General features: G+C 40.1%; 2 protein-coding genes across 3 annotated transcripts; one reads left to right on the forward strand and one right to left on the reverse strand.

Moving 5' to 3' along the window:
- Window positions 1–1,250: 1,250 nt before the first annotated feature.
- phf13 (PHD finger protein 13) lies at window positions 1,251–8,856 on the reverse strand. 2 transcript variants are annotated; one of them, XM_058373742.1, is made up of 5 exons: window positions 8,717–8,856; window positions 8,108–8,205; window positions 6,534–6,635; window positions 4,643–5,303; window positions 1,251–3,770 (listed from the first exon to the last, which is right to left on the reverse strand). In XM_058373742.1, the coding sequence occupies exons 2-5, from the start codon at window positions 8,147–8,149 to the stop codon at window positions 3,544–3,546; spliced, it is 1,032 nt and encodes a 343-aa protein (XP_058229725.1). In that variant the 5' UTR covers window positions 8,150–8,205; window positions 8,717–8,856; the 3' UTR covers window positions 1,251–3,543. The 2 variants fall into 2 exon arrangements, with proteins under 2 accessions (XP_058229725.1, XP_058229726.1); XM_058373743.1 differs by lacking the exon at window positions 8,717–8,856 and having other exon boundaries at window positions 8,108–8,710.
- Window positions 8,857–10,166: 1,310 nt separating this feature from the next.
- Window positions 10,167–14,795, forward strand: fbxo2 (F-box protein 2). The gene is made up of 6 exons (XM_058372932.1): window positions 10,167–10,305; window positions 12,869–12,938; window positions 13,039–13,165; window positions 13,250–13,342; window positions 13,530–13,668; window positions 14,392–14,795. Exons 2-6 carry the CDS (start codon window positions 12,902–12,904, stop codon window positions 14,524–14,526), a joined length of 531 nt encoding a protein of 176 aa, XP_058228915.1. The 5' UTR covers window positions 10,167–10,305; window positions 12,869–12,901; the 3' UTR covers window positions 14,527–14,795.
- The last annotated feature ends 1,581 nt before the right edge of the window (window positions 14,796–16,376 follow it).

A 16,376-nucleotide genomic window follows, 5' to 3' on the forward strand; every position in this document is an offset into this window, starting at 1 on the left:
TATTTATTTATTTATTTATGCATGCAAGAGAAATCTCTTCACATCTACACCAAAATACAAGTTAGTTGACTAGCATTTAGCAGAGCTAGCCAAATTAGCATGATTAAGCTAACATGGCAGCAGATATACACTATATTGCCAAAAGTTTTTGGACATCTGCCTTTACATGCACATGAATGGAATATGGAGTTGTCCCGCCCTTTACAGCTATGACAGCTTCAACTCTTCTGGGAAGGCTTTCCACAAGGTTTAGGAGTGTATCTCCTAAACCTGTGCTCTAGAAGAGCATTTGTAAGGTCAGGCACTGATGTTGGACGAGAAGGCCTGGCTCACAGTCTCCGCTCTAATTCATCCCAAAGGTGTTCTATGGGGTTGAGGTCAGGACTCTGTGCAGGACAGTGAAGTTCCTCCACACCAAACTCACTCATCCATGTCTTTATGGACCTTGCTTTGGTCACTGGTGTGCAGTCATGTTGGAACAGGAAGGGGTCATCCCCAAACTGTTCCCACAAAGAGCATGAAATTGTCCAAAATGTCTTGGTATGAAGCTGAAGCATTAAGAGTTCCTTTCACTGGAACTAAGTGGCCGAGCCCAACCACTGAAAAACAACACCTGAACTCAATGATTTGGAGGGGTGTCCCAAAACTTTTGGCAATATAGTCAAATTTGTATATTCATGCTTTAGGGTTTTTAATTGTGTGGAAATGTGAGTCATTTTTTAAAAAAGAAAACATCGAAACCACCTCATCTATAACCTATAGAGATTATTGTATTATTTATACATTACATTATTACATGGTTTAACATTGTGTGTATTTATTTTTCATATAGAGAATCCTCTCCTCTGCCAAAAAAGCTATTTATATATTTAAAAAAATAATAATATTTCAAAAAGCCCAGAAAATCAACCATGCTCTTGAAATAATGAGGTAAAAATAAAATAAAATAAATAATTTAATTTAATAAAATAAAAGAAACCACTTGGAAAAAAGCTTATTTCTATAATTACAAAACAGAAATAAATGTATAATAAAAAAATAAAATAAAAGAAGGCAACCCCATAAAACCCAAAGTAAACATTATTTCTATAATTTTTATAAGAAATAAAAAAATAAATAAAATAAAGCAATCACAACTGCTTAAAGTGGTTTTAAATAATAATAAACCAATGAAATAAGTTAAATTAATAAGAGTAAGTAAAGAATCCACATGACACAGTGATCATTAAATTCTCAATATCTCTTTATTTACATCAGTTTCACAGAAACATTCATTCTCTTTCTCCGTGTCTCTCTCTCTCTCTCTCTCTCTCTCTCTCTCTCTGGCCCGGCGTTCCCGTCTCCGAGCCAACCACAGCCAGATCTTTAACAACATTCCTAACAATTCCCCAAATTCCCAGTCGAACCGAAAGGCGAGGACAGCCGTGAGCTCCCTCTGACATTATATACAAACAGAACGCACTGATTGTACAAAACCAATGAAGAGAGGAAATTAAAAAAACGACTTTGAACTCTGGAGCTCAGGAAAACACCATGGATGAAAGGTTTGAGCGACTGAAAGCGTGTTAAATGCGGATCGTTTACCCGAGCTACTGGAAACGAGAGCCTGAGAGAACTATACTATCGGAATAAATAATTAGTGAACGTGGAAAATAAAGGAGACGTCCGAAGACGTGTCATAGGAACGTTTTAACAAACGAGGGATGGTTATGCGGTGGGGGAGGGGCTTTACCGCCGAGGGAAATGTTCGTACACATACTGAAAACACAGGCTGGGATATGAAGGATATAAAATAAAAAGTGGTTATTCTTCTACAGTCTTAGGGAACAGAAGCTTTGAAAAGTACCTTAAACGAGGCGCTTTCTCGACTCGGCTGCACCGTCTGGAGGTGCTTTAAGAATTTCCCGTGACGCGTGAACGTTGTCGTAGCAACGATTTCGTGCGAAATACTTTATCAGTCATCACTGACTGGGTTGTACACCTTAAACCATTACGTCTTTCCAGTCATTTCGTCATAACGAGTGAAACTGAGAGACTTTGTATCCAAGTAGGAAATAAATAACACGGTTTTACGAACATGTCAAGGAGAGTGTGGCTCCTCCCCCTTTTTTATAATTTTAAAAACAAGTTCAAAACCGAACACTGAGCAGGACAGCAGGCGTTACCGCCATGCTAAAGTGGTTAGCGTTGAAAACGGTGTTAGCGTAACTCCAGCTGTTAAAGCTAACGTAGCGCTGGCTGCACGGCTAACACTACGTAATCTACATAGGTCATCTATATAATGCTAGAACGTCACACGCGGTATTTAACGCGGTGTGGGGGTGGCGGTATCAAGACACAGAGGAGGGGGGAAAAATATTCATAAAAATGCCACAGCAAGAATGGCATAGTGCAATAAAAACGTCTCGCTACAGTATTTTAAATAGTTGCATCGTGGTGAGATCGGGGAAATGGCAGGAGTCTGATTTCTGACTCAAGGGGGGAAAACAACGAAGAAAACGCCGCCTCAACACGGAAAGTCTGGGAAAAAAAAAAAATCATGTTAGTGAACCGGTTGAATCTGGAACTCTGACCATGAAGCTTGCTGTTCAGTGATCAGGAGACAATGCTGTGGTGTATTTACTTTCACAGATGCTAGAGTCTAGCTTTTGCAGACTTTCCGAGTCGAGTCAAAAAAAACAAAACAAAACTCTGCTACTTGGATAGACGCTGGGATTGGAAACGAGTCAGAAAGAAAGAAATCCTCGCAAGTTCACTTCAGGTCCGTCGTCAGGGCCGTGTACATCACGAGCAGAGCTGCAGTCGGAAATCTTAACGGAAAAAACACCAATAAAATATATAAAGTCCTTTTGTTTTTGCTTCTGGGCAATACACCAAATGTATGACCAAATGTCTCAAATCACTCAGGTCAATGGTCACAATTAAATAACACACAGACATGGAAATCAAGAACCGAATTCGATAAACAGGACGTCCGTCACGTCAGACGCTTTTCCCCAACTCGGGTACCTTTTTTTTTTTCCATTAACCTGAAGGACAGCGTTTTGAAAAAGAAACAAAAAGAAAAAAGGAAATGGATTTCTCACTCAGGACACAATATTTTCACTATAACCGTATAGTGCCTCTACGACATTTTGGGATTCCAGAAAGTTCCACGAGGGAAACAAAACAAGTTGAAGGTAACACTCTGAACGAATACACACATACTGTTCAAAGCAATAAGTACAAACGCTCCCTTTTTCAAAAAGAAAAGAAAAGAAAAAGAAAGGAAAAAAGTGCAATCCGTCGTCCTCGCTCCTGTTCCTGAAAGCGTCTCGGGAAAGTCTTCGAGAACACGGCGTCCGTTTCGAAACGTCTGTAGAACCTTTTCTCTTTAATGCATCGGTTATGATTGCCTTACGCAAAAAAAAACAACAAGAAAACCAAAAAGTTAGGAAGGTGGACGATATATAAAAGTTTAATAACGCAGTCAGGGCCCGTCCTCGTCCGTACTCGTCTCCCTTTCGATCGGAGTTCGTACTCGGGGGAGGGGCGCGAGCTGCATCAGTCCAGAAGGTGTTTTCGAGAGCCCATGCGCGAGCGGTTCGAGCGCCGAATGTCAAATTTGGAGTCTTTGCACTGCTGGCAGGTGTACGTCTCCGGGACGTTGGACTTGCGGATTTTGGCGCAGGACAGGTGGATCCAGGTGTTGCACTGGTTGCATTCGATCATCGCCCTGCCGGCGAAGGGCTTCATACAGAAACACGTCACCAGGTCCCACGAGTCGTCGTCTGTAATCGGAGAAAGGAGTCAGGGTGTGACGGGTAATGACATCACAAAGCTGTTTAATAAAGCTGTGTACACTTAAAAGAGCGGTTTGTATTATGTAAATTTATAAAGGTTTATCTTATCTTTCTGGCTCTTTATCATCGTGCTTTACTTTACTAGAAATCATTCATTCATAAATCCTGTGCTTGATCCATGTGATCTATTTCATTTTTCTTTCCACTTTTCCAGCCCAGAAACAAGCTCTAAACTATTCCTGTGCCACAAAACACATATGACTGGCTTGAGTTTGGGGAGAAGGTGAATTTGTGTCCAGGAAGCAGTTAACGGTCAGCTCTAAAGCAACACAGGGCTGGAAAAGTGACACACTGCTCCTTTAAATCAAGGGTTTAAAGTCAATTTGGAAAGGTTGGGAATTTTTCGAGGTGGTTACGAAATAAACGAATATTTACAGCAAGCTGAAACAGCATTCTTAAACATGAACATTCCTCCAGTTGACGACAGCAATGCAGAGACATCCTGTCATGATTCTACGTCATTTATAGAATCAGGTTCAAGGTATTGTGTATACAGGTCTCATAGCTACATTATGTCTAAAAGCGTACACAAAATATTATAGCAAATATAATAGAACAGGAAGGTTTTTTTTACTTTTAAAAACGTAATATAAAAATATTACATTACATTACATCCAGCACTAGTAGTGTCATCATGCTGTTTTGTTTTGTCAATGTTTAAAGCTACGGTAAAGGTTTTTTAATATTTTTTTTACCCTGCGAAGGATTTCTGTGAACCCTGCACACACACTAATTTGAATCTTAATAAAAAGCAGCGCTGTCAGTAACAATGTTCCTCACATGGACATCTGTGAACTTGCCTGAATCGACCATGATGTCCTCGTCATCTGCGGATCCGTCCTCGTCACGGAACACCACCTGCTTTCCCTGCCGTATCACCGTTCTAGTAGCGGGGAATCCCTCCATCTTCATGACCACGGCTTCACCCTCAGGCAGTGCCAGCCTCTCCCTGCTCTCGCCTCTGGACTCCGTTCCCGAGCTGGCCGACGAATCCCAGCACGCCCGCTCGGCCTCGGGTTCCTTTTTGCAGCCTACAGTGCCGAGAGATTCTGACCCGAGTGGAGAGCTGGTGCCGGGCTGAGCGGAGCGCTCCATGTACGGAGGCGGCGTAGAGATGCTGATGTAATCCTCCGGCTCCTCTTTGACGGTACGATTGAAAGCTGAAATCTCCACACTGGTGCCGGAGGGAAATGGCGCGAAAGACCCAGAACCGTCAGACTTGTTGTCTGTCGGCTTCTTTTTCTTCTTCTTCATTTTATCGGTTTTCTTGCGTCCCTCCAGGAGGAAACCCGTGGATTTGGGCCGCTTGTGGAGCTCGGGCTCGTCATTCGCGGGCCTCTTGAAGCCGCCAAAGCTCTTGCGGCTTTTGTGCGGAGGCTGATCGGGAGAGGGAAGGCCGTCGCTGTCTGCCGTGCTACCTGTGCTGTTGGGAGGACTCGAGCTGCTCCTGAGTGGCGCCTCCTGCGAGAATGGAGGAGAACCAAAGAACCTGTTATGGGGTGAATGCCATCTGTGCTTACTAATAACAAAAAGTAACAGTTTGTATTAAGTATATTACTTACATATGAAAGTAAATAATGTTAATTAATACTTTCTCCATCTAGCAACATGCACTTTTCATCTCTCTGCTCATCTGGAGCTTATAAGGAATCAAAAAAGTCTGTGAAAGTCCCGGGGGTGGAGGCTCTGGAACCGAAACACATCCGTCGTGCAGAAATGTAGGAACTCTGAACACCTTTGCTGACATTTCATGCTACTTTGATCTCGCTGACATTTTTAGGACGAGAACAAATTGCTAATGTGCTTAACCATGTAAGACCCGCATGCTTATGACAACAACAACAAAACGCTCGAGTAGGTTATGACGATGATTAATAGCTCTGAACAGAGGAAATGATTTTGAATTCTACGCCGCCGCGCCGCGAGCCACGCACACACGATCTGTTCTCTGAAACCTTTGCGTAATTACAAGGTTCGTTTCTTTAGTGATGCTCGCCTACGATGTAAAGCCTCAGAAATACATTAATCACAATTTTGTGCTTGATCTCTTCGAATAAACGACTTGAAGGGTTATATCATCTTTTCTCTCTCTGTTGTTGTTGCTTGTGGGCATGGTCTGTCCAACTTTTTTTTTTCCTTTTAGTTCTGTTGATATACAGCTGTCACTAAATACAGCTAACAATTTACACAACACACTTATCAGTGCTGTATGCTCACCAGAGGTGCCAGCAATGTAAACTATTTCCTTCCAAGCTTCATTTTTCTTTGTCATATATACGCATTTAATGCAACCATCTATGAACGCTTTTTTTATTTTCTTACATTTAAGTATGGCAGGTAGGCAAATAAAGCCTAAAGAAACTTAAAGGAATTAAAGAAACGTCAGACCTCACTCAGGATTGTTTTGAGGTATCGTTCGAGTCGATCATTTGCTCCGGTGTCTTACCTAATCTCCTAATTAATACCTTTCTGCTTCATATTTGCACATTTTCTTCTTTTGTTGCTGCTGTAACGTGGAAATTTTTCCACTGTGGGACAAACAAAGGTTTATCTTATCTGCATTATAGAACTGAAAAAAATCAAATGGGACTAATATGGGTGTGTTCAGATGTCAGTCATCTGTGGATTGTCAGTGATACACACCTGGTTCTTTAATGACCCACACACAGAGTTTTTAAACACACTACTCACCTCCTGTGGATATGGAATATAACCTGCATAGGCCAGGACGAATGTGCAAAACTTGTTGAAATCTTCCACTGTCCTTTTCCTTTTGCATGTTGGACTGTAACCCTGGGATCACAACACAAGTCAAATCATACAGTTAAACAGAATGTCAGCTCCGGCTATCTACTCTCACTATTTCAGTTAAAAACAAACAACAAAAAACCCTTTAGACAGCTTATAAATGTTAAACAAACGTATCTTTACAAAATCCTCAACATAACAACAACTATTATATTATTATTATGTTATTACTCTTTATTACTATATTATATCACTGTTATTACACGTACTCGAACGAGCGTATTTGGAAGCAGCGCTCCTACCGCCGGTAATCAACTCCGACCAATCAGATGCAAGAATCCAACAGCGCCGCGTTCTACGTGCGAAATCTCGCGAGATCCGAGCACCATAACAGCCTTGAGCTAACGGGATTATCGGCAACTTTTTCCTCCGGTTCCCCAAAACATTCCCGTTTTAACGAAGAACAACACAAAACTTTTAACATCCGCGAATCACAAAGACACTTCTAATAGGTTCATTTCCAAAAAACAAACCCGATGCGATGTTTTATATACATTTTGACCACTTAGCAAAATAAATAAATAAATAAATCAAACGGTGTCCTTTGCTAATATCGACCACCTGTCACGTTAGCAAAGCAGATAATGCAGCGTTATAACGGTTGACACGCCTTTATTACTGCTTTTTAATTCACAACAATGTCACCTCGACCGATTAAAACATGTTTGATGAAATCCACTTCATTATACGCACCGAAATACGCGATGCTAGTTCTCGCTAAACTGCATTACCGACTTAGCATACACAACATAAACATTATCTAATATACACACACTTTCTCTTGTTTCCTTAAAAACAAACACTGCGTCATAACTCAAACTTTAAAGCGTCTTTTTTAGTCATTCGAGTCGACGAAAAAGAAGCGACGTTAGCCGGCTAGTAAAATAAATAAATAAAAAACGGCTGATTGTTTGTTATGCTAGCACGAGACTCGCACGAGCCGCGCACGAGACGCGAACAACTTTAAATGAAAAATCCACGCGACAAACACATATAACTGACACTACCTTACCCGAATCCACATTCTGACTGAAACGAGTACGATTCGTGACACTTTCGAGAAAACCCTTTTCCCTAAATCATCTTGTTTAGCTAGCTAGCTACACTCGCCACTGATTAGCATGCACGAACACCTAGCAAGCGAGATGCGACCTGTTCACGCGATTTATTTTAAAAATACAAAGTCGACACCTGTATAGTGGGCTAAATCTCGACTAAGCGACCAAACATACACCAAATATTAACAAGTGTGTTATAAACAACCGTGCTTTTCTCGTGCTAGTTATTACACACACCTAGCAAGCTAGCAAACTTTTCTCTTTAGGAAGCGCTATGAAAAGAATCCGCTTAAAAACATCACACAGCACACATAATAGCATTTACACAGTAACACGTATAATTAGAAAAAAAAAAAAAAAATATATATATATATATATATATATATAAATATATCGTACCTGTGAGTCAAAAGCAGCTGTTTTCACATCGGAGTTGTCCATTTCTATGAAGTGCAAGAGTCTAAATAAGTCGGAATTTCGATACGGGATTCGAGACACTGCGGAGTTTAAGGCGGAATAAACATGTTAGGAGCAGATAAAGTTGTTTTTTAACGTTATAGATTTATAAAACATGTCATGTAGGTCAAAGGCAGAAATGTACACAGCTAATCAGGCTAGTTTGGAGAATTATACATAACATCTGCTCGAGTTCTTGCTTAAAATGAGTTTATATGTAGATCACATGTGTTACAACCGCCGTCTTTGCTTCGTATTATAACAATTATAACATTATTACAAATATTCTCCGTATCATCCAGATCAAGGCTGTTGGCTAACTAGTCAGACATGTTTAATAACCTCGATGTTGCTGTTGTCACGCGGTTATTCTGGTATATTAACGATAGTTAATGCATTTCTAAGCCGTTTTGTGAACAATGCATCGAGTTATAACTAAAATAAGACGTAAGCGTAAGCTAGCATGATTTAACCTGACTAGCCGTCTAACTACTTATGGAGTTCCAGTCCAGTAAAAGTTCCGTCCCTGATCAATTAAGTTGACGTGTGTACCTTACGACGAGTCCGAATCGACAGGGACGACGGGTGTAAAATCCCCCAAAATTTGATGAGTTTCCAACTAACGTGTCTGATGTGACACCGAAGCCTGACTAAAACAAGCGCAAAGCTTCAAAAAGCTACCCCCCCTCCCCCCCCCCCCCCGAGCACAGCGGTGAAGCTGCGGCTTCACTGGGTGCCTTCGAGCACATCTACACTGCACACATGTTTGCGCAGGACGCGCAGGATTCCACTTTAAAAAAAATTAAAATATAGTGAACAAATATCAGCGGGCTCCATGAGTAGGAATTTAACAAGCCAGAAGTATGTAGAAACCTGATTATCACTCCCATGTGTACATGTTGAACATCCCATTCCAGATTTAGTCCCGTTTACACTGATCAGGCATAACATTATGAGCAGTGAGAGGTGAAGTGAATAAGACTGAGTATCTCCTCATCATGGCACCTGTTAGTGGGTGGGATATATTAGGCAGCAAGTCAACATTTTGTCCTCAAAGTTGATGTGTTAGAAGCAGGAAAAATGGACAAGCGTAAGGATTTGAGCGAGTTTTTGAGCAACACAGGCCAAATTGTGATGATTAGACCACTGGATCAGAGCATCTCCAAAACTGCGGCTCTTGTGGGGTGTTCCCGGTCTGCAGTGGTCAGTATCTGTCAAAAGTGGTCCAAGGAAGGAACAGTGGTGAACTGGCGACAGGGTCAAGGCTCACTGATGCACGTTGGGAGAGAAGGCTGGCCCGTGTGATCTGATCCAACAGATGAGCTACTGCTGCTCAAACTGCTGAAGAAGTTAAGGCTGGTTCTGATAAAAAGGGGTCAGAATACACAGTGCAGGACGGGTCAGGAAAAGGGGGACCAACATATTTTAAATATTAGGCAGGTGGTCATAAGGCTATGCCTGGTAGGTGTACATTACGGCTATAATAAGCTTCACTCTTCTGGGAAGGCTTGCCACTAGATTTTGGATTGCCTGTGGGGATTAGTGATCATCCAGCTAGATCATTAGTGAGATCAGATTCTGGTGTTGGGATGGTGAGGAGATTTCAGTTCCAGTCCAACCCAAAGGTGTTCAGTGGGTCAGAGCTTTGAGAGGTTTGTAACCGTAACACACCACTGCAGTATGGACTCTAGCAGCATGACATTGAGTGGTTTATCCATTACTCAATTCATTATGGGCTAATTTTTACAGCCATTTTACAGACATCGTGATGGCTGCTTTCAGGAATTAGAGAGAGAGAAGGACTCTGAATAATGGTGTAGAGGTTAGGTGTGCTATCGATCTCCTTTTTTCCTTGCTTCAGCTTTTCTCTCTGTATGTCCTCTTGCTGTTTAATGGACACCATTAATGCTGAGGTAGGGATTATTTGTGATGTGTCAACCACATGCACATGGAGAGGGGAGGGGGGGCAAGTGAGAGAGCGAGGGAGAAAGGTTGGGGAGGAGAAGGGAATCACATGACGCTTTGTTAGTATCCGGTAGAGGCTGGTATGTGTGTGTATGAGCTTAAATATGCGGACACACTAGAGGACAGTTGCTAAGTCAGTGTGTGTGGGAAAACTCTTCAGCTGTTCTTTACTCTTTGTAAGTAGTACATTTTCCACCTTATCTGTTTTTGCTCTGCTTTTATTTAATGTCCTGCCTGTTCATGTCCATGTCTAGGTTTCATATTACCTTGCAGGAAGTGGTAGCAGGGCTGGCTAGTGGGTTGAAGCACTTAAAAGAGAAAAACAAACAGACAGACAGAGTGGGCATGTATTCATTATGATCAGCTATCCATACAAAGATGTCACTGTATAGTGCTTTTGTAGGTCCTTTTGTGTTGTTTTTTCAAGAGCTGATACCCGATTCTCTTTATTAAAGTGATCTGGGACACGTTTGAGTCAAATCCTGGAGTGATCAACATCAGTGCATGCCATGGACCAGGACTAGATTAACTTCTGATGCTTATTATTTCATGTTTCAGGAGTTCTAACAGTGTGTTTAGATTAGAAAGTGAAAAGCTAAAAGAGAGACAGAGAGAGAGAGAGAGAGAGAGAGAGGGAGAGTGAAAGAGAGAGGTTGTGTGAGAGTGAGGGGGGGTAGGGTGGAACTTCAGGGGGTGTATTTGAATATTCCATTGTGACCGAGCGTTTTTCAGACTCCAGCAGTGCCAGGCCTTTTTTGTCTTTCAACACTGTTGAATTTGTGAAGCAGGAAGACTCGTGTGGAGAACGGAGAAGTGCTGAGGTCTGACTGCAAACATGAGACTTTAACTGTTTATCCTGTTTATCCCAAAGTCAAAGTAGCTTTATTGTCACTTCAACCATATATAGCTGATGCAGTACACAGTGAAGTTAAACAAGGTTCCTCCTAGACCAGAGGTGCTACACAGAACAAAGACAAAGTACAGTGACGCAGACAAACATAGAGCTATAACAGAGATAAAACCCAACTATACTTAAGGTGCAATCTTTAGTAAAAACTAGACGTACAACAGAAGTGCACAGGATGACAAGACAAGACAGTGCAGACAAACAACATGTAGACCGACTCAAAAGAATAGTGTTGACAGTAAAGGGCAAATATTAAGTCACATGTAAACAGGATCAATATAAAGTGTAAAATGTAGTGTAAAGTGACATATACGTGCAAACAGGACAATTCAGCTGTCAGACAGACAGACAGACAGATAGATAGATAGATAGATAGATAGATAGATAGATAGATAGATAGATAGATAGATAGATAGATAGATAGATAGATAGAAAGAATAACCCTAACCCTAGATAGATAGATAGATAGAATAACCCTAACCCTAGACAGACAGATAGATAGATAGATAGATAGACAGACAGACAGACAGATAGATAGATAGATAGATAGATAGATAGATAGATAGATAGATAGATAGATAGATAGATAGATAGATAGAAAGAATAACCCTAACCCTAGATAGATAGATAGATAGATAGATAGATAGAATAACCCTAACCCTAGACAGACAGATAGATAGATAGATAGATAGATAGATAGATAGATAGATAGATAGATAGATAGACAGACAGACAGACAGATAGATAGATAGATAGATAGATAGATAGATAGATAGATAGATAGATAGATAGATAGAAAGAATAACCCTAACCCTAGATAGATAGATAGATAGAATAACCCTAACCCTAGACAGACAGATAGATAGATAGATAGATAGATAGACAGACAGACAGACAGATAGATAGATAGATAGATAGATAGATAGATAGATAGATAGATAGATAGATAGATAGATAGATAGAAAGAATAACCCTAACCCTAGATAGATAGATAGATAGATAGATAGATAGAATAACCCTAACCCTAGACAGACAGATAGATAGATAGATAGATAGATAGATAGACAGACAGACAGACAGATAGATAGATAGATAGATAGATAGATAGATAGATAGATAGATAGATAGATAGATAGATAGATAGATAGATAGATAGAAAGAATAACCCTAACCCTAGATAGATAGATAGATAGAATAACCCTAACCCTAGACAGACAGATAGATAGATAGATAGATAGATAGACAGACAGACAGATAGATAGATAGATAGATAGATAGATAGATAGATAGATAGATAGATAGATAGATAGATAGATAGATAGATAGATAGACAGATAGATAGATAGATAGATAGATAGATAGATAGATAGATAGATAGATAGAAAGAATAACCCTAACCCTAGATAGATAGATAGAGTAACCCTAACCCTAGACAGATAGATAGATAGATAGATAGATAGACAGACAGACAGATAGATAGATAGATAGATAGATAGATAGATAGATAGATAGAGTAACCCTAACCCTAGACAGATAGATAGATAGATAGATAGATAGATAGATAGATAGATAGATAGATAGATAGATAGATAGACAGACAGACAGACAGACAGACAGATAGATAGATAGATAGATAGATAGATAGATAGACTAACCCTAACCCTAGATTAGCTGGTCAGTAAAGGTGGTGCCTGGGAACAAACATTGTTTGTGTTTCGATTTCAGTCATACTGGCAGTTTAAACTGTGGAAAATATTAATAGTGCTTTATTATATATGATATTGATGTATTCCTCTTCTCCGCTCTTCTCTCGCGGTTTGTTTTGTCCGCAGGTTATTTACAGGGACCTGCTGATTAATACAAAAATGGCAATAAACCTTCTGAAGAATCCAAACGGAGATGGTAACATGTCGAGATATCTGCTGTTTCATCATGTCTAAGGAAAGCTAAATGTATTATTTTCACAAATTGAAATTGTTTGTGTGATTCCTCTCCATGGCAGACGAGATGTTATTCTGGGAGCTGACGGAGAACGGGGGAAACGAGTGGCGTGTGGAGGAAATGCCCGGGGACTGCGGACACGAATTTGGCAACGGGGCTGTAACCAAATACTTCTGCACTTCCTTTGAGTGAGAGCGAGTTCAATTCAGAACACGTATAAGATGTATAAGGTGTGTGTGTGTGTGTGTTTTACCACGTCTTCATAATTTCAGATTGTGTCTGAAGAGTCAGGAGATTGATCTCGTGGCAGAAGGCTACAATCCTGAGGACTTGGACAATCAGCCACCTGTCACAATCGAGGACTGGTAACATGACTGAAGTGTCCAGTTTTATCTTGTGCTTCATCTTATGTATTTGTAGATAGATAGATTGATTGATTGATTGATTGATTGATTGATGGACTAACCATAGATAGATAGATAGATAGATAGATAGATAGATAGATAGATAGATAGATTTTTAGTGCTATAAGTTGTGTGTGTGTGTGTTTAGGTACTGTGGTCGAACAGACTGCGGCTGCATGTACCGGCTCACTGTCTGTCTCCGGGATGAGAATAAGGAGGTGTTGCAGGAGTACAAGGTCGAGCCGGTGACTCTGGACCCAGACACTGATGACTGCTCGTGGAGACAGGTACGAGATCCAGAAGCACCTTCCTGTATGTATGAACTTCAGAGAAGGCAGAAATAAACTCCAGAATCATAAACAGTGGTATAAATAAATAAATGAAAACACACAATTATTTATCATTAGCAGTCAAACAAACTGAAAAAAAGGTAAATACAGTAGCCTATAAAAGCATTGGTTCTGACCTGTTATCGTTTCTATAGTAATGGATTAAAAGTAAGAGTAAAGTTTTCTGCTAGGAGACATTTGTTTATTTGACGTTCATGGAAGGAGTCTCCAGTGTCAGAGCTTTATAACTGTGAGAGGTAGAGCTGTAGCTTATAGCTGTCATTATACTGACATTCCACAACATTAAAGGTAACTATAAATGGATAATAATTTAATACGTGAGATATATATACAGTATATATATAAAACTCCAGAATTCTGTTATAGCTTCATGGCATCACCCCGTCTTTGATTATTTTCCTTTTGCTATAACAGCACAACTTGGACATGCACATGTATTGTTTTAAACATTATGTACTAACACTCACCGTCCATTTTATTAGGAACACCCTTACACCTGTTCATTTATTTAGTGCAGCGCAGAGCATTAAATCATAAAATCATGCAGATACGGATCAACAGCTTTACTTAATGTTTACATCAAACATCAGATCAGAAAATGTCTGATCTCTGTGCCCTGATGTTGGTCCAATATGATCAGACTGGATCTTCTCTTCACAGGTGACTAACACATTTTATGACTACGGCCCGGGTTTGCGCTACGTCTCTTTTGAGCACGGTGGACGGGACACTAAATACTGGAACGGCTGGTTTGGAGTGAGAGTGACCGGGAGCTCCGTCATTGTAGACCTCTGAAAGTCCAGGCTGAGGCACACACGGACCCCATAGTAATCTATAACGATGATCTAGAACAGCGGTTATCAAAGCTGAAGTGAGACTGTAAACCTTCCACACGGTACTAGATTTCTTTGACGTCACTGAATCTGAGACGATTCTATTACGACACAGTAGCATCTGACTGACACGTGAATGACATGAACTTAATAAATAAATAATAAATAAATATTAATAAAATAATTGTTAAAAATGATTAAAATAAATGTTAATAAATATTTTAAAATTGGTATCAGAGTTAAAATAACCTCATACTCTTAAAATAAAGGTTCTTAAGGGTTCTTTTTCAAGGCGTTTGGTTCTATGAAGAACCTTTAACACCCATGGAACCTTTGAGGGGGAAAAAATTGCAAACCCAGGGAATCCATCTTCACTGGATAGTGGAATTTGCACAGATTTATTTTAATTTGAATTAAAATAAATAAAATAAAAAGTGCAGAGTATTATTTAAAAAATGTTATGGTCAATATACCGATGCTGAAGTTTAGCCTGGGATAGTCCGTTATATTTTGTTAAAGATAACATTAGCACTTTAATAATCCCAGGTCCGAAAATCCAGCCTTATATCCTCTAACATCTTTTCCACATGGCAAAAGATATTAGACATTATAAGGCAGAGAAGACGATACATCAGAGGATGACTATTAATATTCGGGAAAATAATCATGTAAAGTGAGATGTAATGTAACCACAACTCCCTTATTATTTTACAGTGCTGGAAATCACGACCATTAAAAATATCCCAATATTTATTATTCAGCTCCTGTAGTGTGGCTGGTCAGCTAAATTTCTAAATCTAAATGAAAACTGTAATGAAAGTTCGCAAATAATAATAATAATGAAGCTATAATAAACAGCAAAAAAGTGAGAGCTGGTATTAAAGTGGTCCCTGGATGCAGAAAGTTTGAGAACTGCTGATCTAGAGGTTATTTAACAAGATCTATCAAGATTGGCTTATACTGTGCTTTTAGCATTTCTCTCTCTCTCTCTCTCTCTCTCTCACACACACACACACTTTTAAGTGAAGTGTATATGCATTGTGTATTAGACTGAGCAAAAAAAGCCTTATTCTTATTAATACTGTTGCTGCATGTGTGTGTATCCACTAACAGCTACCTTTACTCACACTACTATTATTATTATAATTATAACAAAACACTCGCTGCTGACACACAGTGATCAGACTGAAATGATCTCAGACATAAACATCTGTTCCTGGCTGCTAATTAAAGAAAACATGACCAAATAAACGGCTATAAAGTGTTTTCTTTTGGATTGAGTCTATTATACACTATATCGCCAAAAGTTTTGGGACACCCCTCCAAATCATTGAGCTCAGGTGTTGTTTTTCAGGGGTTGGGCTCGGCCCCTTAGTTCCAGTGAAAGGAACTCTTAATGCTTCAGCTTCATACCAAGACATTTTGGACAATTTCATGCTCTTTGTGGGAACAGTTTGGGGATGATCCCTTCCTGTTCCAACATGACTGCACACCAGTGAGTCCTGACCTCAACCCCATAGAACACCTTTGGGATGAATTTCCTCCACACCAGACTCACTCATCCATGTCTTTATGGACCTTGCTTTGGTCACTGGTGTGCAGTCATGTTGGAACAGGAAGGGGTCATCCCCAAACTGTTCCCACAAAGCATGAAATTGTCCAAAATGTCCAAAAAAACTGTCAGGTGAAGGATGACAGTATCACATCATGCAGTGGTTTGTGCGCCTCCTGGTGGTGAACCAGAGCATAGCAAAGCATGAACTCAGCGTTAAAGCTCTGATGACACCCGGACACACCCATGTCCCCTCCTGA

This window comes from Hemibagrus wyckioides, linkage group LG21 (assembly GCF_019097595.1).
Source record: "Hemibagrus wyckioides isolate EC202008001 linkage group LG21, SWU_Hwy_1.0, whole genome shotgun sequence".
Lineage (NCBI taxonomy): Eukaryota > Metazoa > Chordata > Actinopteri > Siluriformes > Bagridae > Hemibagrus > Hemibagrus wyckioides.